General features: G+C 30.7%; 1 protein-coding gene across 5 annotated transcripts in view; it reads left to right on the top strand.

The window, feature by feature from the left end:
* The window catches only part of LOC118193447 (uncharacterized), a 129,169-nt gene that overhangs the window by 2,945 nt on the left and 103,468 nt on the right, over positions 1-22,756 (top strand). For 4 of the 5 annotated variants that reach the window (XM_085814129.1, XM_085814131.1, XM_085814130.1 and 1 more), the window contains exons 2-5: positions 11,613-11,800; positions 14,648-15,092; positions 15,953-16,035; positions 19,185-19,250. In XM_085814129.1, the coding sequence (XP_085670255.1) occupies positions 11,642-11,800; positions 14,648-15,092; positions 15,953-16,035; positions 19,185-19,250 (753 nt within the window). In that variant the 5' untranslated portion in view covers positions 11,613-11,641. Of the gene's footprint in view, positions 1-11,612; positions 11,801-14,647; positions 15,093-15,952; positions 16,036-19,184; positions 19,251-22,756 lie in introns of those variants that run through there. The other variant, XM_085814133.1, reaches the window with a different exon arrangement.

Genomic DNA, 22,756 nt, shown 5'->3' with positions numbered 1-22,756 from the left:
AAAAGTAAACAAAATGATAATCATAAGATAATAAATCCTAAGCATACGGTGAGACACAAGAAAAAAAGCAAGCATTTAGAAATTGAAAATAATTTTTAACAGACTTTATAACAAATAAAAATATAATTTTCAACATGCATCGCAACAAATACAAAACATTCACATATCAAATATAATAAATTAAATACCATGGCTCAGTGTCACATATGTTTTAGGGTCTATATTATAACTCAAATGCCATGGCCCTCAAACTCGGGTGGCGGATATATTGCTTTTATTGCAAATATAAAGTCTTTCATTTTTTCAGATGACGATTTATTATTTTCAGGTGCCGCCACATATATTCCACCAAATAAGAGTCAAACTCTTCGCTTACCTTTTTCGTCCCCTTCATCCCACGCTTAACAGCACTCCACGTTCCTTCCAAATCCTAGTATACGGTGCGGCCATGGCGCGATTTTTAAAATTCGGCAGCAATCCGGCATCTACTGCCCATTGAATTACAGCAAGCTTTCCTTCTAGTTCTAACTGTCAAAAAAATTTCGTGTTTAAATATTCGCAATTCATAGCATTGCACATCATAATCGAAAAGTAACGTTATCCAACTGTAGAACAAAATACGTTAGCAACTCGAACTGTAGAATAAAAGACGTTATCAAACTAAAATTATATTCAGTATCTGACCAAAAACCGATTAATTAAAAAATATTAACCAATCAGAAACTCGGCGGAACCACTACTGTTATTTTAAAAAATACAAAAAATAAAAGATAAATAAATTTTACCTGGACATACGTTATCCTTTCCCATTCAGTTCAGCCGAAGATGAAGATTAACAGAACTTCAAACAATGCTTTGAAATAATTCTTCTCTTCCATCTGCACCAATCAAAACTTCTTAATTTAAAATGTTTAATGAGCATGCGCGAAAATGCTCCCAAATGCACTCTCCTACAGAGCACCAAAATCGGCTTGGTTACCACAATTGGCGCGCTTATTAGTCTCTTAAACCCGAATTTCGCCAACTCTCATGTGCACCGTATACTAGGATTAAGCCGAAGTTTGCTTTTTATTTAGCGGAGGAAGTATGGAGGAAAAATTCGCAGAAAAAATCTTTGAATAATTTTATTGAATGAATTAGAAAAGTGTATCCGCCACGTAATCAAGATTCTGAAGAAGATAGTATTTTTAATTATTTGAGGATATTATTTTTATGCATTGTTCTAAATGTAAGGTGGAAAGGAATTTGGTATTATTGGGAAAATTGTTATTAGCAATGATTTAGTTTAAAGTAATTCGGATTGTAAGGTAATTTTTATTAATTTAATGTATGTGCTCATTTATATTTTAAGTAGTGTTTTTGAATTTAATTATATTTTAATGAAATGATAGTTATTTTGTGAATTTTATGTTTGTAGGAATTTGGTATACGTTTAAGTTGAAATAAACGTGCATGGAAATAATTTATATATTTGATACTAAGTATTTGTAATACTTGCGGTATGAATTCGTTGGTGACGTGTATAATGTAATAGATGATTTAGAAGTTTTTGGATATTTTATTTATTTTATATGTGGAAATGTTCATATTTGTAAAGGGTAAATACTTTTTCGCGATCAGGTAATTTCATATATGTTCTTTTTACCGGGTTTAAAGATTGAGAAAATTGTCATGTATTTTCGTGAAATTTTTGTAATTTATGAGAAAAAAGCAGTGTACATGGATATAGTGAAGAGTGTGCGCAATGCCATTTTTGTGCAATTCTGGGATGTTTTTTTAAGTAAAAATAAGTCGGCGTGTACATGGTTTATGTGTATGTGTTATTTTGAAAAACGCGTAAGGTGTATGGTATTGTGCACTTTTTCCCAATTTTGCAGTGAATATTTGTCATGATTAAGCAGTTTTGTTTGATAAAATTTCTAGCATAAGTGTAATTCGGCTAGTAGATTGTTGGAAGAAGTGTTCAGTAGATAAGAAGAAAAGAAACATGTCTTTACTTCGTGAAGACAAAATGGCGGCGGGGAAAAAAAAATAGAGGGTTGCTGTAGGAGAGTTGGTTGCCAAATTTTCGCCAAAGAATCGCCAAGTTACCATAATGTAAAGATCAACCAACTAATTTTTAAACACAATTTACGGCAAAAATCCGAAACAAAAAGTTTAGATGGCAAAAATGTAAAGTTACTAACCAAAAATATTTGACAAGAATCCATATACATAGCGATCTGGTTTAACTCATAAAACATCAGAGAATCGCACAATCTATGCAGTTTAGGAATCTTGGAATTACGCACACCTATAAACTAAAATAACAACAATAAATTTTAAACGATACCATGTACACAGCATTCTGTTTTAACTTAAAAAAAGATGAGCTAATTGCACAATCTAGGCATCGCTCACAGCCTCGCCATTTCCCACAAATCAACAAAATAAATTGCAAACAATTCAAAAAACAACAATAACAGAAATTCATAGGAGAAAACAATGAGCGTATCATTCTACAAAATAAGAACAACAATAAAATAAAATGCGCTTACTATTCTGAATGTTTCTTCAAACAGCAGAAATATCAATTTCAAACATCAATAAAACTCATCAATTTCCACCACTTTATCCTTCCACCCTATCTTCTGAGATACAGAGCATACAAAGTCCAGTATACATTTATGAATAAAATCTGCATAAACACACCCGTTAACAAAAGACTCATTAACTACTCGCCTCAACTTTCGCCAGTCAGTTGTGATTAGCTTTCACATATGATATCTGCATGTTGCCGCATGCATCTAGAATGATTTTCAGACATTCATATTGAACTTTGCTTTCAAAAACTGCTAATTTGAATTGCACGCTTAAACTTTGGATACAAGTATAGTTTCATTTCGTTTCTATTTTTACTTGTTCGAATGCTCAGTAAGATACTTTTTTCTTTGGGGAATGATGTATTTTCCTCGGTCATCTATCGGTAGAAAAGTTAATACAGTCAAAAGCCGTTAATCGGGACTTCGGCGATTCCAGATTATCGATTTTTCTGGATTATACATCATCAGTTTAAATCTCGTAAGATGGTGTGCAGAAATTCTAAAATTAAAAATATGAAACCGTAATTTATGAAATAAAGAACAATTATGATCTAAAGGATATCACAATTTACAAAAAAAAAAAGCTTAATATTTATTTGTATACTTTATTAAACATTTCTTTTTAAACATTCCGCTGTTCAAGTCCCGTAATTGCTGTGCCGAGAATACCGACTAACTTGTGAATCGAAATTTTTTCGTTTTCATTAACCTCTCTGTCACCTTCTTCATCTCTTTATCAATTTTTTACAGCAATTCCACTTTTTGTTTGATGGACATTGAAACATACTTTCGTTTTGTAGATCCTTTGGGAGCTCCAGCATCGGAAATTCTATTTGACATAATCGAAAGTTCAAGTTTATTTTTATAAAATTGCTCTTACAGTCTGCAAAAAATAATAAGCCGGATCCAATTCGAAGATTAAGGAACAACACAATTATCAACATTAACTGAAATAGATAATTAGATAATTTTAGCTTATACCCTCCGTTATACATAAAACACGCACGCGAAAACGTATTCTGCACTTGCGCACACGCATATGCGCAGTTGTAAAGGTCTTATGCGCATGTGTCAACGCGGCGCATGCGCAGAAAGTTTTTAGCTTTGAGGTCCGGATTGTAGATCATTCCGGATTATGAGTGTCCGAATTAACGACTTTTGACTGTATTAAAATAATAATAATAAAATAATGTTAAAACACAATCTGCTTACAGCTGTTATCTTTCTCAGTCATCAGTAAGTGAAAATTTTTAATGTATTCTTACAAATCTTATATATGCAAATAATTTTAGTGAAATCATATGTGGAATTGTATCTTTTGTATAATGTGTGTTATGTGAAGTTCTTGAATTACCGAAGCTCTACCGGAAAATAAGACATATATTAATAGGTGAGATATTACCAAGCTAGCAATGGTTTTGATGACTAATTTTTACTGCCAAATCTAGCAAGAAATTGTCAAACTTTATGACCATTTGCCGACATTTTGTGTGGCCCTGTGTAAGTGTAATTGATCCCTATATATAGCTGTACCATGATCCGGACCGCATATGTAACTTTAACTGGAAGGTACTAAAGATTTTTCGGCGGCTCGGAGAGAACTGTATAAGACCAGAGACAGCGTCAGTTCTCAGTTTTTAGTTGAGTTGTCTTCAGAGTATTGAGAGTACTGGCAAGCTTTGCTCTTTTGGTGTGCTTTTTATTGCATTGTGTTTAATCTTCTTAGTAGTTTGAAATGGTAGCTATTGATGTGCTCTGTTATACTGAGAAGAGCTGTATGAGTACTTTAGTGGAAAGTTCCAGAACTGTAAAGTGTTTCTTTTAGGAAAATAAAGTACTTAGCAGCTTTCAACCATATTTGATGATTTTAGGTTTGCACCAAGATCTCAGCTATAATTTCACTAATCTCACGAAGAGCGAATGTAAAAATAAAGAGCACAGTATATAATAATAACAATAATACTCACATGTTGTTTCCTAAGAATATTTTTAAGAATCCTTATTATTGTTATTTTATCGCATGTAATTGTTCCAGTCAACTGCAATACTTTAGTGTATATTAAGTTATTCGTTACACCATTTCATGGACATTATCTCCTCTGCCTAAGAATACATAAATCTAATAGCAGTGACAAACGATATTCTAGAACTGCTGAACCAATTCTGAACATGAAGGCCCTTCTTCTTTTTGCAGTTTTTAACATTTAATCTCCAAATTGTTTTGTTATTAACATAAAATTTCATGTTATTGCAATTTTTGCATTCTTGTTTGTCTGGCAAAAGACCTCTTTCTTGAAGAAATGGTGGTTGATCTTTGGATTATGGTAACTTGGCTATTTTTTGGCGACCAACTCTGCTACAGCAACCCTCTACTTTTTTTTTTCGCCGCCATTTTGTCTTCACGAAGTAACGAAATATTTCTTTTCTTTTTATTTACTCAACACTTTCTCCAACAATCTACTAGCCGAATTACACTTATGCTAGAAAGTTTATGTAACAAAACTGCTTAATCATGACAAATATTAACTTCAAAATTGGGAAAAAGTGCACAATCGCAAACTCCTTGCTCGTTTTTCAGAATAGCACATACACATAAACCATTTACACGTCGACTTATTTTTACTTAAAAAAACATCCCAGAATTGCACAAAAATGGCATTGCACACACTCTTAACTTTATCCATCTACACTGCTATTTTCTCATATATTACAAAAATTTGCACAAAAATGCAGGAAATTTTTCTTAATCTTTAAACTCGGTAAAAAGCACATAGTATATGAAATTACCTGATCGCGAAAAAGTATATACCCTTTCCAAGGATGAACATTTCCACATATAAAATAAATAAAATATCCAAAAGCTTTTACCTCTAAATTATCTATTATATTATAAACGTCACCAACGAATTTATAATTAAAAATAGTTACAAATACTTAGTGTCAAATATTTAAATTATTTCCATACATGTTTACTTTAACTGAAACGTATACCAAATTCCTACAAACATAAAATTCACAAAATAACTATCATTTAATTAAAATATCACTAAACCATGTACACGTCGACTTATTTTTACTTAAAATAACATCCCAGAATTGCACAAAAATGGCATTGCGCACACTCTTCACTATATCCATGTACACTGCATTTTTCTCATAAATTAGAAAAATTTCACGAAAATGCATGAAAATACTCAACGTATACTACTCAAACGTATTCCAAAATGCTACAAACATATAACTCACAAAATCACGATCATTAAATTAAAATATAATTAAATTAAAAAACACTACTTAAAATATAAATAAGCACATATATTAATAAAAATTAGATCACAATCCTAATTACTTTAAACTAAATCATTGCTAATAACAATTTTCGGTACTATTCGGTTTCGAGGGCCGTAAAAAAATTGCAGCGAAAATGTACGCGCAAAAGCGCCAAATCTAGCAAACTCGCCCATTTAACAGCGCGCCAAAGCTAGCGCACGCGCTGATTTCAGATTGTGTAAGCTTAGATAGGTCTATATTTCTTAAGACGTCATTGAAATACTAGTTTAATTTTTAAATTCTTTTTTGATATCCTATGGATTTAACAATTTGGGAATTGCCCATGACGAAAACTCGGCAATAGAATTTTGGGTAAAGTCCAGAATTACCCACTGCTTGACGCGTTTTTAAGAATTGCACATACTCGGTATCCATGTGCACATTGACCTATTTTCACTTAAAAAAAAATCCTAGAATTGCACAAAAATGGCACTGCGCACACCCTTGACTTTATCTGTGTACACATCGACCTATTTTCACTTAAAAAGTAAAAGAAAATTGACAAAAATCCAATTGTTTTTAACCCTTGTAAAAAGCGGCAAAAAAATAAGTGAGCGATTCTGCACTTTACAGAGAATATTTTCAAAGAAAAGGCATCATTCATTATAGAAAATTACGTTTGAACAACCAACGAGATGAAATTATGCTTTAGCGATAAGTCGGTAGCGAAATAGCGATTCAGGCATCCATTCAGTTATCGTTAGCAATTTTTATATAAATTATAATAATGATCTGAAATAGTTATTTACTCTTATGCTTCCATTCAGTCATGTTTAGCCTTTTTCATATAAATTATAATAATGAAAAAGTATTATATGAAATTAACCTTTCATCTAAATTAAAACATCAATCTTAAATAGTTATTTACTATTATACTTCCTTTCTTGCCACAATGATTAGGGTTACCGCATTTATTTTTGTCAGCATTGGCATCAACAATAGTTTGGCGATTTTTTACGGCCCTCGAAACCGAATAGTACCCAATTTTCCAATAATACCATTTTAATTTATTTACTCCTTACATTTAGAACAATGCATAAAAATAATATCCTCAAATGATTAAAAATACTAACTTATCTAATCTTCTTCAGAATCTTCATTACGTGGCACGCACACTTCCCTACAGAAAGAGTTCCAATCGGCTGCAGTACTACTGCTAATTTCTAAATCCGAAAACCAGTAGTCAACTTATTATTAATTATTACGTATTAAAAATTTAGAATTCACTTTACATAGCGCCATGCAATCAGAAAATTAATCAACACTATTTCACACAACACACAATGAAGCTTAATAATACAAAATAATTTTTCCAAATTTACCCCTTTTTCCAATTAAAGAACTGTAATTCGTCCATTAATGTCACATGACATATCTCATGATCTCTCATTTGCCTCACACAAAATAATGCGTAAACGGAACTGAGTGCTTCTCACATTATTACCAAAGTCCTAGGTAGTAACCTTTATTGCCTCCAAAATGTTGCCAAACTACCTGTTACCATATTCCAAAGTTCAGCCGAAATGGTATGATATCCAGCTCATTATTTGGTAAAGTAAAGATAGTTAACGTCATATTAAAAAAAAATAATAATAATAAAAAAACTGAAAGGTTTCAGATTTTAAATTACGTTCAAAAGGGCATTTTTTTAAACATTTTATGTGTTACCTTTATTTAATAAATATCATGTTCTTTGCACTTAAACCATAAAATTCAATTCAAGAGGAATATCGCAAAATAATTTTAAATTGAGGATATTTTTAGAATTTCCGATACAGTCTCACACGCTGGAGATAAAAATGTTTTTTTTGTACAACATTGCAATTCCTCGAGTTTGTTAATCAAAAATTCGTTAAAGTTTCACAAAATATGAAATCAGTAATAAAACAAATTTCAGATTCATATTAGGTCTTTCAGATGCCTATATTCTATGAAAGATTACGTTATTCAAATTTTGATGCTGTAGGTACCGTTGTTTTATGACAATGTTAGAAACATACATACATTCATGCAGATTCTTCAGTATTTAATTTCTTTAAATATAATACAGGGCAATAATATTTAGTGGCAACAATTTGAAAAATGAAACAATGCTTATCATGAATCGACGCAAAATGCCAAAAGGAAATTAATAGTCCTTCTGAGCAATTTGCCCCCTTTAAAGAAATTAAATAAATAAACAATGCGAGTTCAAAAACATCAAAAATTAATAATATAAGAAAATGCATCAAGAGCAAAAATGCAACACAATGCTAATATGCGATAACGTTGCGAGGTATAACGTTATCGCATATTAGCATTTAGCAGGTAACATACAGTCACATAGCAATCATGTATCTCGATTGATTGCCGATTCAATCTCAGAGGTTGGTATAACAAAGAAGTACCAAAAATAAATTTTTATCTTGCTGTTACTAATTCCTTATGCATTCAGTCTATTAAGAACCTATACTCATATAAGAGTATTTTTTAGAAAAGGAAATTTTATTTTGCTAAATTTAACAGATTCACTGCTATCTATGAGAATGCTTGTAGTTAATAAACCGAGTTTTATTTTCCAGCTACGAGATAATTTGTTAATTCGCCTTACCTAAATCATTGAGTGTGAGTGAGTATTACCATAGCAAATGCATGCAGTGTTTAGGTATTTGGCTTATAGAATGGGCTACATTGATACGAATATTTTATTTCTGAAAACAGAATAGATTGATCGAATAACTAAATGCTTAGAATACAAAACCTTTTTCTTTTGGGGGGGGTATTCACTTGGAAAAGGTTAAAAATGGACTGTTCAGATTCTTATTCAGTGACTCCTGTAAGATTAATTGAAAATATCATATTGCACTTGTATGAATGCATAGAATGGGCAAGTATTGTTTATCTAGTTCTGAGTTATCTCAAACTTTGCCCAGGGAGCAATATTATTATTTCATATGCCAACTCTTATTATACTCATGTGATTTCATTTATTACTGAAAGTAGTATGTTATATGTATAGTTAAGTAATATAACAACACAAAATAATTCAAAAATATAAAATTACAGATAGGATTTTGCTTTTGTGAACGAATGCCCCATATCAGCTTTTGCAGTGAATGTGTTGCATAGTGTATGTTATTGACATTGGCAATTTATCGTTGTTCAACATTTAAAGCCTGGGAGCTGTAAAAATGAAAAAGTACCAAGTAAATACCCATGCTATTCTTTAAAATAATTTTTTTGAGGATTTTTTTTTTTTTTTTTTAAATTGGCCATTACACTTAGACACACCAAAACTGGTACTTAAAGCTTAAAAACAACAAGCCAAAATTGGCACTTAAGCTTAAAAACAACAAGCCAAAATTGGCAAGCTGTAATGTGGAGATTTCAGATATTGCCAAATGCATACGACTGCTTTGACAAGAAAGTATCATTTTTAGTATCTGAAAGTCTGTAATAGGAATAAGTAATTATTTTTAATATTAAGGAATGGAAATAGTTTCATATTCCATTCCAGCATTCACTCTGTAAACAAGTTATTTGCAAAATAACATCAAATGGCATATTTTGTATGGTTGCCATTTCTAAACAACAAACAGTTTCTAAAACATGGCAACAGACAGGGAATAAAAAAAAAGTGAAATATAATAAAATCATAGAATAAATCTGGAATTCCTTTAACATTAAAAATGTAAAACAAATTTAAATGAAAAAAGCTGCATTTCAAAAATTTGAGTGAAAAATTCATAAATTTTAAGCATGAAATGCAAATTGTGATAAAATATGTAATCTTCAAAATGAAAATTTGGTACTATTCGGTTTCGAGGGCCGTAAAAAAATTGCAGCGAAAATGTATGCGTGAAAGTGCCAAATCTAGCAAACATGCCCATTTAACAGCATGCCAAATCTCGCGTATGCGCCGATTTCAGATTGTGTAAGTTTATATAGTTCTATATTTCTTAAAACGCGATTAAAATACTAGTTTAATTTTTAATTCCTTTTTTGATATCCTACGGATTTAACAATTTGGGAATTGCCTATGATGAAAAGACTGCGATGGAATTTTGGGTAAAGTGCAGAATCACCCACTACTTGATGCGTTTTTAAGAATTGCACATACTCGGTATCCATGTGCACATCGACCTATTTTCACTTTAAAAAAATCCTAGAATTGCACAAAAATGGCACTGCGCAACCCTTGACTTTATCTGTATACACATCGACCTAATGTCACTTAAAAAGTAAAAGAAAATTGACACCATTCCAATTGTTTTTACCCTTGTAAAAAGCGGCAAAGAAATAAGCGGGCGATTCAGCACTTTACCGAAAATGTTTTCCAAGAAAAGGCATCATTCATTATGGAAAATTATGTTTGAGCAACCAACGAGATGACATTATGCTTTAGCGATAACTCGGTAGCGAAATATTATATGAAATTAACCTTTCATCTAAATTAAAACTTCAATATTTAGATAGTTATTTACTGTTATACTTCCTTTCTTGCGTTAGGGTTGTCACAATTACTTTTGGCAGCACTGGCATCAACAATAGTTTGGCGATTTTTTACGGCCCTCGAAACCGAATAGTACCGAAAATTTTAATGTACCAGAACACAATAAAAAACTTTAAACTGATATGACACTGAAATGTATACTTAAAAATTGAAAGAAGAGAAATTTTAAATATACCCACTTAAAATATACATATGTATGTGCAGCTGTTTCATATATTAGTAGTTTATTTAAATGATGACTAAATACACTTTATCTAAATTTAACATTGGAAAGGCAAAGGATTATTAAAGATTAACTTTTTCAATACCAAAACACTCGAAGCAACCTTTCATTCAAACGACCAAAACTGGCTGAAATTGCAGCATTGTTTTCTTTTTTTACCCTAAGGTATACAGTAACAGGTTCAGTTTCCCCAAATGTTTGTTGAAGATGGCTTGTCCTAAAAGGATTTATTTGTAGTTTCGTATCTTAATTTGTTAGAAAGTAGAAAGGATTCATTTGAATTCTTCACACCTGTTTGTGCGTTAATGAAAGGGAAGGGGAGGAAACTGCTGTGAATCTCAAAGGCATGTTGTGCCCTTCAGTGTTTCAAGCATTCAGGTTATTGAAAGCTTCAGTTTCTAAGGGTTAAAGATTTTGTCTTGAAATTAAAATAATTATTTTGTAATTATGTCTTATGATGCTGTATTATTTTCTGTAGGTAAAACATATATAAAAATGCTTCAAATAAGAAAAAGTACTTTTATATCTTCTGCCTGTATGTGAAACATATGCAAGAGTACTAACGAATTCAAGTAATTAATTTTTATCTCCAGTGTACTAATTTGAAATTTGAAGGAAAGTACATCTTTCTAAAATCTGAGAAATGTTATCATCTCAGTAGTATATAAGAGAATTTCACATTATAATTGATGAATATATATTAATTGTATGGAAAATAAGCAAATTGTTACTTAAATTATGTGATCTAGCTTGCACTGTGGCTGAGTTTATTTTTACTTTCGTAAACTTTCTGTTTGATTTAATTTTTCGTATGTGTATGTAAGATATTTTAGTCTACCATTCTTTAGTTAAAGAAATTCTGAAATCTTAATACATTTGATGAGATAAATTCCATATTTTTTAACTATTGTGAATGATAACTTTTTTTAAAAAAATTGTAAATTATGTAAATGCTTATGTACATTTTTTTTTTTTTTTAATTTAGAATAAACAATATTTGGAATTAACACAGCAATGGAGCAGAATGCTGTTAAAAGTATTTTACCTTCTGGTTGGATAGTTGCCAGCTCTAAAAGATATCCAGATAGAGTATATTACTTCAATGTGATAACAGGTGCTTCTTCTTGGGAATGTCCAGTTTTGAATTCATCCAGTGTTCAGACTACTAAAGCGGTAATTATTGGCATTTATTTTTATTATTGACATTTTCTTTAGAGAAACTTAAGAAAATTATTTCCAGCAGTAAAATGTTAATTATTTCACAGCAAGACTGCGCTTCTGTCAGTTTTCAATTAACAATGTGACAGCAAAAAGGTGTATTAAGTTTGCCAGTGGCAGCAGCCTTGTAACATTGTAAATCATTATTTTTTTAATCCAAATGCATTTTTATTTCAAGATTTTTTAATTTGTGGGGAAGAAACTCAGAAGTTGGCATTTCCCACACATTGAAAGGTTTGCAGTTAAATTGTATGCAGAAATTGTATTGTATGTAAAATTAAATTGTATGCTTTTTGTATGCAGCAGCATCACAAAAAGGAAGTAGTGGTAATGAAAAACTTTATTGAAATAATCATGACTGCAGCTATGCTTTTAGTGCTGATGCAGCATTAAAATGGCATTACAGCCAACATCATACCAAGAAAAGAAAGTATTGCTAATTATTCTCTTCATGAAATTGATAATTTCCTCGGTTATTCATGTATGATCATGTTGTGCTGCAATTTGTATTGAATATATCATTAATTGCATTTAGTACCAACGTTTATGTTTAATGGCAATTGCTATCTATTAATGGAAAAAGTATGTAATTACTAATTTAGTAAAATATTATATATAATTTCTTATTGTACTGCATTCAGTAGCTCTAAAATTGAGGTTTTAAACTCTTCATGGGATTTTGTTCCATATCATTAAAATCCATAGTATTTTGCTGCAGGGAATTATTACAGCATATGTATATATGTAAAGAAGCAAGTGACTAGGTCATTGTAGCATATTGCTGCTGTAGCTAAAAGTGGTGCAACTCGAAAACCACTACTTTAGGGAATACCCTCCAAGAAGATTGAACCAATGTTTTTAGTGACACCCACATCAAAGTAGACTACATTTTTGTTTTGATTATGACATAAGTGAACAATTACATTTTTTTAATTATGCCAGTTTTTTTTTTTTTTTTTTTTTCCTAATGTAGCAGTATTGCAAATATGCCATCTCTTTCAGGTTAAGCTGCAGACTCCCAGCGATAAATTTGAAGATTCAAATAAAGATGCTTTAAAAGATGTTTTTCATTGCAACCCCAATCATCTAACGGACAGTGAAATCTGCGTTATGTTTCTAAATCCAAAAAATTTTGTTATCAGTAGTGAAAAAGTGACAGAGAGGCTGCTGAGAACAAAAAAATTTCAATTGACAATTTAGTGCAAATTTGCAACATGAGAGAACAGTTGAACTTTTTAAATGAATAAACATTATGTGCATCTAGTAATTATACTCTCAGTTGTTAGTTACATAGTACAATCAAAAGCCGTTAATCCGAACTCGTCGGGACTTCGGCGATTCCGGATTTTCGATTTTTCCGAGATTATCGATCATCAGTTTAAATCTCGTAAGATGGCATGCAGAAATTCTAAAATTAAAAATATGAAACTGTAATTTATGAAATAAAGAATAATTATGATCTAAAGGGTATCAAAATTAAAAAAAAAAAAAGGCTTAATATTTATTTGTTTACTTTATTAAACATTTCTTTCAATGTAAGTTGTTTAAGTTGCTTCGTTTTATGTGATAATACTTTCTCTTTAATTCTATAAACAGACATAATTTCTTATTCAGTTACAAAGTTCCACTGAAGTCCCGTAATTGCTGTGCCGAGAATACCGACTAACTTGTCAATCAAAATTTTTTCGTTTTCACTAACCTCTCTGAAAAATTCCACTTTTTGTTTGATGGACATCGAAACATACTTTCATTTTGTAGATCTTTGAGAGCTCCAGCATCGAAAATTCTATTTGACATAATCGAAAGTTCAAGTTTACTTTTATAAAATTGCTCTTACAGTCTGCAAAAAATAATAAGCCAGATCCAATTCAAAGATTAAAGAACAACGCAATCATCAACATTAACTGAAATAGATAATTAGATAATTTTAGCCTATACCCTCTGTTATACATAAAACGCGCACGCGAAAACGTATTCTGTACAGTTTCATGTGAAGTCTTACAGAACTATAATATTATAGTTTTAAGAAACTTTGCATTTTCTGTTGAATACAAAACAAAGGAATGTGTAGTATTCCTATAGATGTAGTAGATAATCCTGTATTTAAGGAATGTTCTTTTTCATGAGCAGTGGCTTTCAAATTTTTTATATAACTTTCTTTTTCTAAAAAAATTTCAGGAGTTTTTTTATACTTTCTGATTATTTGCATTCCCAATGAAAATTTGCAAGCTTATTGCTGACTCTGGAGAGTATTCGCAAACTTGTTGGCAAATTTGGAGAGAAACATTTATTTAGATATTTTTACATCTTATTTCAACAATGCATCTTTTGTCAGCTATTTTTTTGCTTTCTTCTTTTCCATAAAAGAATTTCCAAAAATATTTTGTTTGTCTATTAATAATTTTTTTTTTTGGTATTGTTGTTCTTGCCATGTACACCGGGACCTGTTTTCGCTAAAATAAATCAAAGAATTCCATAAATTCTTAGCCAAACCTTGGGACCAAATCTTAAAATGAGGTTCATGAGGTCCTTTGAGTGAGCCATATTATGCTTTATGTGTGCAGAAAAGTAAGTCCAAGTTTTTGTCGAAAATAACAAAACCTGCAGTATGTGGTTTCTTTATAACTTTTCAGTGGGGATAAGGATAATCAGAAAGTACAGTTTCTATTTCTATTAAGCTTAATATATTTAAATTTTAGTTTTCTTCTCTTTGTAATGAGCAAGTAATTGAAATGTTTTTTTTTTTTTTTTTTTTTTGTTATTTCAATACAACTTCATTTAAATTATATGTGTTTATTTTAGGAATGCTATACTAAAGAACCTGTTTCTATTAAAAGGCCTTACGAAATGACTGACTTTGGAAAGAATGCAGAGTCTTTTAAGACCACAAAAGACCTTAAGAAATGTTCTCGTAATCTGTTACCTGAATTTAAGACATTAAAAAGGTCTAGGAAAGGTAATGCAGAAGAGGAAAGCTTGTGTGCTTCTGTTCCTCCTACTGCAGTAGTTAATCCTGTGGTGAATGAACGTTATGCCAACAGCCCGATGAAACCAGTATCATCTTTACCAATCATAAGTGACAAGTCAGAACATAAAAAATTAATGAGAAGAAGTAAAAAGAAACGTAGGCGATTACGTCAAGAAGAAAAGGAAAGGAATGCTCCATCTGTATGTGATGTACTTGCTCTTAATACAGCTGATCAAGTAAACAAATTAAACCTATCAGTACTAGAACCTCAGAATAAAGGTTTGTAGTTTTTACATTCCATAATAAAAAAAGTTGATGTTAATTTATGCTTGCTGTTTTCTGCTGTTATGTATGATTAATTGTTGTGTAGAGTTCCTCACGTTTATTCTGCAAAATTAAATGTCGAGGAACCTAGTGAATTGTTAGGTGAATTATCGCTTAGTTCATATAACAGAAATCATAAACTCAAGAAGGGTTAATTATCCTTTATTCACTCAAACTAAGCTGAGCAGCCGGCCCCTTTTTTCAGGCTTACGACAAAGCCTTGGGTTTAAACTCAAAAGTAAGAACTAAGATATTTAGTCGAAGCTAACAATTCTAACATAGTTGGCCCTTAGTTTTAAACTAGACGGCGAACTATCAAAATGCACATAATATACGGCTGAGTGTAACAGCAGTTAGAAAGACTTAGTCCAAAGGCAAATGTACGTTACTCAGGATTCCTAGCACTCCCTTTCCTTGAAGAGTTGAACTTTCCTTTAATACTATTTCTTACTCATTTGCATTCAACACAATTCTAAAACCTCATCCTGGTAGGGAGTAAGTTGAAACAAGGAACGATAGGAAAGCTTAATTAAAATAACTGTCATGAAATTAAAATATACCTTACATTTGTATTTAGGATTATCAAAATTTGTTTGCGTGATCTTTCAGTATTATTTAAAAAAAATTCAGCCTATCATGAGTTAAAAAAAAATAAAATTTATCAAAAAAAGTTAATGTTAATACATTTTATCTCTGAAGAATATTCATTTTATGATAGCAAGAATGATGATGTCAAATAAATGAAGTTACCTATATGCTTTTATATTTTCTGTATTATTTATAAAATTGTAATTTGATGTTTGTTATTTATACAGCACAAAATGATGATTTGGAAAACTTAAGCTCAATAACTAATGAAACTGACAGTGGTTTTATTGAAGACATTGAAATGCTTGATGTAAGTATATGCCTTACATTTTTAAAAGGTATAATGAAATACTAAAGTTAAAAACTGTGTGTGAGAAGAATCTAAGGGGAAGCAATTTTAAAACCTTTTTTTTTTTTTTTTTTTTTGTTTATATTAATGTGCATTAAATATTGTTGACATATTAGACATATTTATTATCCACAGCAATTAATAGAATAAATGTATCATTCAGAAAGTCTTATATTAATTTCTGATCCATCTTGCGAGTTGTTGTGGAAACCTGTTGCTGTTAATTGTCCATAAAGAGTAAGACAGTTTTTAAAATAATGTCCAATCAATTTTTAGGAACTTATCAGAAAATTACAGCAATTTCTCAATGAATTTTTTGTAACATTTAGTATTTCTTAATGATGATGACTTAGTCTAAATGATGATTTCTGACTAGATGATGACCATGTGTATATAAAAATAAATACAGTTTTATTCTTGATGGGTTTATTTTTGAAAATAGTAAACTAATTTTGTAATATTTATCAAAAAGAACTTTAATTAAATATGTATTAATTTTTTAGTTGTCTTATATTACTGCTTGTAAAATATTATTATTTTATAGCATTTATCTCTATCTCTTGCTGATAATTTTAGATGATACATATTTTATAATACATTGAATTGAATCCAGATTTTTTTTAATGGATATATTGATGTTGAAGTGGAAGAAAATTTCTACTTGATGTCATTCATGAACATCAGACAGACCCTTTATGCACTTATTGCCTGTACAAATACAGTTTATTCTTTTGTGAAATGAGTTTACTTTTCCATGAAAAAGCATTAGTTTCTTTGAAGATAGAGAAGGTAAGGTCATAGAAAAGTATTATCTCCTGTGATGTGAACTGAATTTTCCTGGTGTGCTTTCATTGGTTTCTTTGTCTTCAATGGGGCAGATAGTGAAGGTTGTTAATTTACATAATTCATCAGAATGTGACTTTTTTTTTTGAGGGAGCATAATAAAATATTTAACCTTTTGATAATTCTGAAGTTGTTCACCACTTTTGATATAACCCTAATACAAATTTAAAAGGATAGATATCTAAAATTATTTTTGAATTTTCTGCATTTGATGATCATTCCAGTACGAGAAGGAGAGATTTGTGAACTATGCAAACGTATCTTCAGTTTTTGAAAGATAAGTCTTATGCGGCCAAGTACAATGAATGGAGAAGTGGCTGAAATATGTATTGCTGAATAGCAGTCAAGAAAAATCTTGTGTAATAGCAATGATTTTTTGCCAAATTTACCATGACATTGAACCTTTATTGCTTATTAGAGTTGAGTCAGCAGGTTAGCATCTTAACATGATGAACATTTGTTATGCTATTATCTGTCTGGGAGTAATCCTTTTTCATACCAAAATATCGTGCTCTGAATCTTCCTGCCACATTTTTGGATTCTAAACTTGTGGTGATTTATTGTGTTTCCATTTTCATTCTGTCTTGATTCATTTCTGACTTGCAGTTCTTTCATCTCTTGTCATTAGTTATAAATAAAATAGTTTATTGGCATTTATCATGGAGAGAGTTTCTTAAGAACATTTAATCCTTAATATCTGTGTATTTTTTAAGAATAAGGAAAATATTTTAGGTTTTCTTTATTTTCTCTAGCCCCCCCCCCGGAAAAAAAAAAAAAAAAACTCATTTCAATATTGGCATGAAGTTTTCTAGTCCAGAGAGGCAATTTGCCCTGAAGAATTATTGATTTTGTTGTGGCCTTTTCCGTTGAAAACTATAAACGACGAATTACTTTTCAAATTGTTGTCACCAAATATTATCGTTCTATATTATAGTTAAAGAAATTAAATAATGAAGAATCTGCATTAATGTATGTATGTTTCTCGTTTTGTGATAAAAAAGGGGTACCTAGAGCCATCAAAATTTGAATAACGTAATCCTCCATAGAATGTGGGCATGTGGAAGCCCTAATTTGAATTTGAAATTTGTTTTATTATTGATTTCATATTTTGTAACACTTCAACGAATTTTTTATTAAGAAATTAAACGATTTCAAAACAAGCAATGGCAGCACTGTATGGGAAAAAATTTTTTTTTGTCTCCAGTGTGCGAGACTTTGTATCCGAAATTTTAAAGTTAGGCTCATTTTAACATTATTTTGCAATATTGCTGTTGAACTGAATTTTATGGTTTGATATTTGATATATTAAACATGATATTTAATAAATAAAGTTAACACACAAAACGTTAAAAAAACACCCATTTGGGCGTAATTTAAAACCTGAAAACATTCAGATTTTTTTTTTTTTTTTTTCATTAATTTGTACCTGCTGTCTTAAAAAGAAGAAGCTGTGTTCAGTTTTCTGCTTGATTTTATAAACACACCAGCATTTTGTTTGGTATCATTTATCTTAATGTTAATTTACAATGCTTTTTAAAGACCTTTTATTGAACACAATATAATTTACAGATGGCATAAACTTGCATTCTTACAAACACTGATCACTTGCGGTGAGAACTTAAAAGATACATAATACTAAATTAAAAGTGTGAGTTGTACAAGACTACACAATTCAATTTAAAGCTAACATGTTGACTCAGAAACTACACAGGCTGAATAGTAATTCGGCGACAAGAATGCATAGTCAACATTTAAAGTTAACAACTGGAAAAATTAGTAGTGTACACTCACAGTAGCGAAATCACACTCTGTTAAAGTTTTTGCTCCAACAGCTTAAATACTCTCGTTCACCAAAACTCATTTACGTCCTGGTGAGGAAGCGTGAAGGGAATAAGAGAAAACAGAAAAAGCTCGCAAATTATAACTAGCAGTAAAAATAAATGAAACCTTACAAGTTACTTATTTTATTTGTGTAATAGTTTAGAACTAAATAATACGTTATGCCTCTTTTATTCTTTACGCTATTCAATATTGGTACTAATTTGAGCTAAATATAGAGTTAGGAGCTAAGTATAAAGACTACATAAGTTATATAGATTTAAAAATATTGTAGTAGATTCCAGTTTGGGCACAAAATTATAAATATGCAATAAATTATTCCTTGGCTTTGTCTGTTGTGTTTTGAAATTTGGTTTCTTAACCAATAATCATGATTTTTGAATAAAGTGTTCAAGTAAATATAATGAAAATATTAACTGAACACTTAGGTTTCTGAAGACTTGACCAAAATAGAGGATCTTTCTTCAGATGAAGCATGTTCTGATGGTTTTATTGTAAGTACTGTGTTCATTTTCTGTTTCAGTGTCAAAAATATTTTTCTGTGTAAAAAGATTAATAAAAATAATATAGGTAACAAATAAGTAATATAGTAAAAATATTTTGGACTTGAAAACATAAATCAAAATGCAAAAATTTTATTTCTTTTAAGCGCAGAATTTAGAGTTAAAAGCATAAATGAAAAAAAATTATTTTAAATTCAGTATTTAAAACTGTATGCAATTGCTGAAATTGCTGCCCAATGGTATAGTGGTTAGGGGAGCCTATTACGGTACTGAAGGGCCCGGGTTCGAATCCCGGAGAAGACATTGATGTTTGTTAAATGTATAATGTCGATGCGGCATGGTGGAATTCTGGAACTCTAAATACGCAGCGAGCCAAAAGTCCTCACGTGTGGATTGATGGAAGGGAAGAGGGATTGGGGGTGTTCTCCCTAAAAATTGGTGGTGGAAAATAGAAGGCCAACCTCTGGCAACCATTGTTCCGTGTAATATGAAAAAGACAACAACATTGTTGAAATTATATTTTCTTATACAGAAAATCTAATTTTTTTATGTGTTTATTTTAATAAACGATTCACCAGATAATATTTTTCAGCCATTTCCTTTCATTTTATAATTATTTAGAATGATTGAATTAATTTACACATAAATTTCAATTTACACAATTTGAATACAGAATTGATAAAACTGTTATCTATTAAAATCTCTTGTTAAATAATGAAGAATCTTTCATGTATGTTTATTCATTGCATTATTAAAAGACAGTGGCACATAAAGCAGCCAAATTTTATTAAATGCAGAGAGTTCTAATAGTGCAAACGGGTGCACTTCAAATTCTAATTTCAATGATTGTGTAAGTAGTTGGATAAAAGTTTTACGTTTTGAAGGTTAACATGTTGTTGGTGAGACATTTGACATTTTGGGAGAAGAGAAGCAGTATAGAGACAAGTGTAATTAGAAGGATTTGGTCAAGAACCTGGAAATGATTTAAGGACACTAGTGATATATGCAGGCAGTTAGATAAAGGTAAAAAACAGACCATGACAGACTCTCAGTACCATCATTTCAATGATTGCTGAAACGAACTGATAACCTAAATCAGCCAAGGTTTCCCTACAGTGGTAGGACCTTCATTAACGAAATAAACTGTGAGCAACATGCTATGTGAAAGAAGGCTTTTTGCAAGGAAACTCATGATTTGTATTCTACTGATTCAGTCTGTGAAATGAGCCAAGTTGCGATCAGAGATCATTGTGATTGGAGAACCACAGACTGGAACTGAGACCTGAAAACATGAGTACAAAGGTGGTGAAATTTTGGTTTGGGAGGTATTATTTTAAATGATTGTACTGACTTTCACATTTTTACAAGTGCAACTGTGAATGCTGAAATCTAAGCAAAGATGAGGCTCTTAACCCTTAATTGCCGATGGAATTTTCCACATTCATTCCCTAGAACCTAGTGTATTTCACCTAAGTGCATTTTGAAGAAAAGCAGAGGAACAGTTTACCGTCGAAATACTTTTTATTGTTACAGTGAAAATATCAAAAATGCAAAATTAAAATTCACAGTATAATAAAAAAATAATTAGTACTTAGCTATTGTTTGATATATTCTGAAATGTGATTGAAGACCTAATTCAACATCACATCCAGTACACAGATAGCGGGGTAGCACACAGCACACTTAAGCAATTTTGTTTTCCTTAAAGCAAACTTTCCATTTTTGTTTGAAGAAGGTCATGGTAATAAACTGAAAAGTGGTCTAGGACTAAGTCGCAAAGGGCTGTTAACATTGTAACCTTTGTCTTTTGCTGAATCATAGAATGGTAATGTGAAATTTTTGAAAAATATGTGTATTCAAATTCATGCAGAAATCGTAACTATCAATGTCTAAAAGAGTAGTTTCTTTTGTGAAATGAAGAATTTCCAAATAGCCATGTCTAGAAGATAGCTGACACTCATTATATAAATTTCTTTTGCTTTTTACATCCTTGTATGAAGTAAAAAGGAAGTATTGTAATCGCGAAAAGTTTCAGGCAGCATATTTCAACGAAAATATCCATTTTGACCGCTATCGAATGCAATTTAATGATGCTTTTGCGTAATATCTGTATGTAAGGACAGAATAAAATACTCTTTTCTTCCAAAAAAATTATAAAACTGCTTTAAAATGAATTCTGAAGGGAATTTTTCGTGGCGTCTGTACGAATGTATGTACATATCGTGCATAATTCAAAAACGAGTAGCCTCAGGACGATGAACTTTTGTATATAGGACTGCTATAACATGTAGATATGCACCTCGTATTTTGGTTGCAATCAGCCGCACCAAACGTATATAAATATATTTGTATATATCCAATATGTATAATCCAAAAGCTTAGGTCATTCTTATCTGTTACCTGGCTCAGTGATCTCAATTTCTTTACTCTTATATGTTTGTAAATTGTAAATTTTTTGCTTTAAAAATGATTGAATTATGTTGTTCTTATCTTCCGGTTAAGGTTTTTATGCCTTTTGTAATTCTGGAAGCAATATTTGTACAATTATCAACAATATAAAAGCTGTTTAAGTGCGGTTAAGTTTTAAATAATATGGTGGACATATTTGTTTACATTTGAAACAGCAGAATTGTAGATTTGTTGCCAATCTAGAGAGACTAAGCTTCGCAACAACAAAAATAATGCCTTCATTTATTATTGCGAATTAAATCATACTTAATCCTTTCTGGAATTTTTTCGAGCAAATAAGTATTTAAGATTTGCTTCGTAATTTTTAATACAGATATTTTGAGCTTTCATGTATTTTTGCCTTGTCGTGAAGTGAGAACTGAAATAATTGAATGAGAAATACTCAATTGTCTGCGAAAAAACTGTTTCTTTTTTGTTTTGTTTGCTTAATTTCTTTCATACATCGTTCTAGCTTGATTATAGTATTTGAATAGAAGTTGTGGCAACGATTAGATAATTCTGTGCATTCTGAGTTATAATATGAACGAAATATAAATAGATTTCAGAAACTTCATAAAAATGTATATTCGGCTGCATATATGCAAATACATATATTTGAAGTAATTTTTTAATCTTATTCCTATGGTAACACTGATGGCAACGACAAGATGGGGATTCCTCCTGTTGTAAAAGGGAAATCCCTGTAGTATGTATTGCGCAACAGTGAAGCTATTTGGTTCATGTGAACTAGTGCAATATCAGTATTTTAGCAGTAAAGCTTATGTCATTTTTATCTACATATTTGAATGTTTACTGGCAAGTTTTCAACATTTACATTTTCGTCGCATTTTTATAATTTACATAAATTTCCTAAGGTTTTGTAATACCAAAAGATTTAAAGGGAAAAAATCAAGTAAAAAGTGAAGTTATTTGTGTAAATCAAGGAATAGGTGTATTATGAATATACATCATGAATACACTTTGTTACTTGTTCCTGGGCAGTCTAAAAGAACGTGGGAAATTGCTGTGAAATTTGCATTTCAGTCATG

This window comes from Stegodyphus dumicola, chromosome 3, assembly GCF_044657685.1.
Source record: "Stegodyphus dumicola isolate Sdum_Otavi_A_Nest chromosome 3, ASM4465768v1".
In the NCBI taxonomy this organism is placed as follows: Eukaryota; Metazoa; Arthropoda; class Arachnida; order Araneae; family Eresidae; genus Stegodyphus; species Stegodyphus dumicola.
The sequence above is the reverse complement of the archived record's forward strand: the minus strand, read 5'-3'. Positions and strand labels throughout refer to the sequence as shown.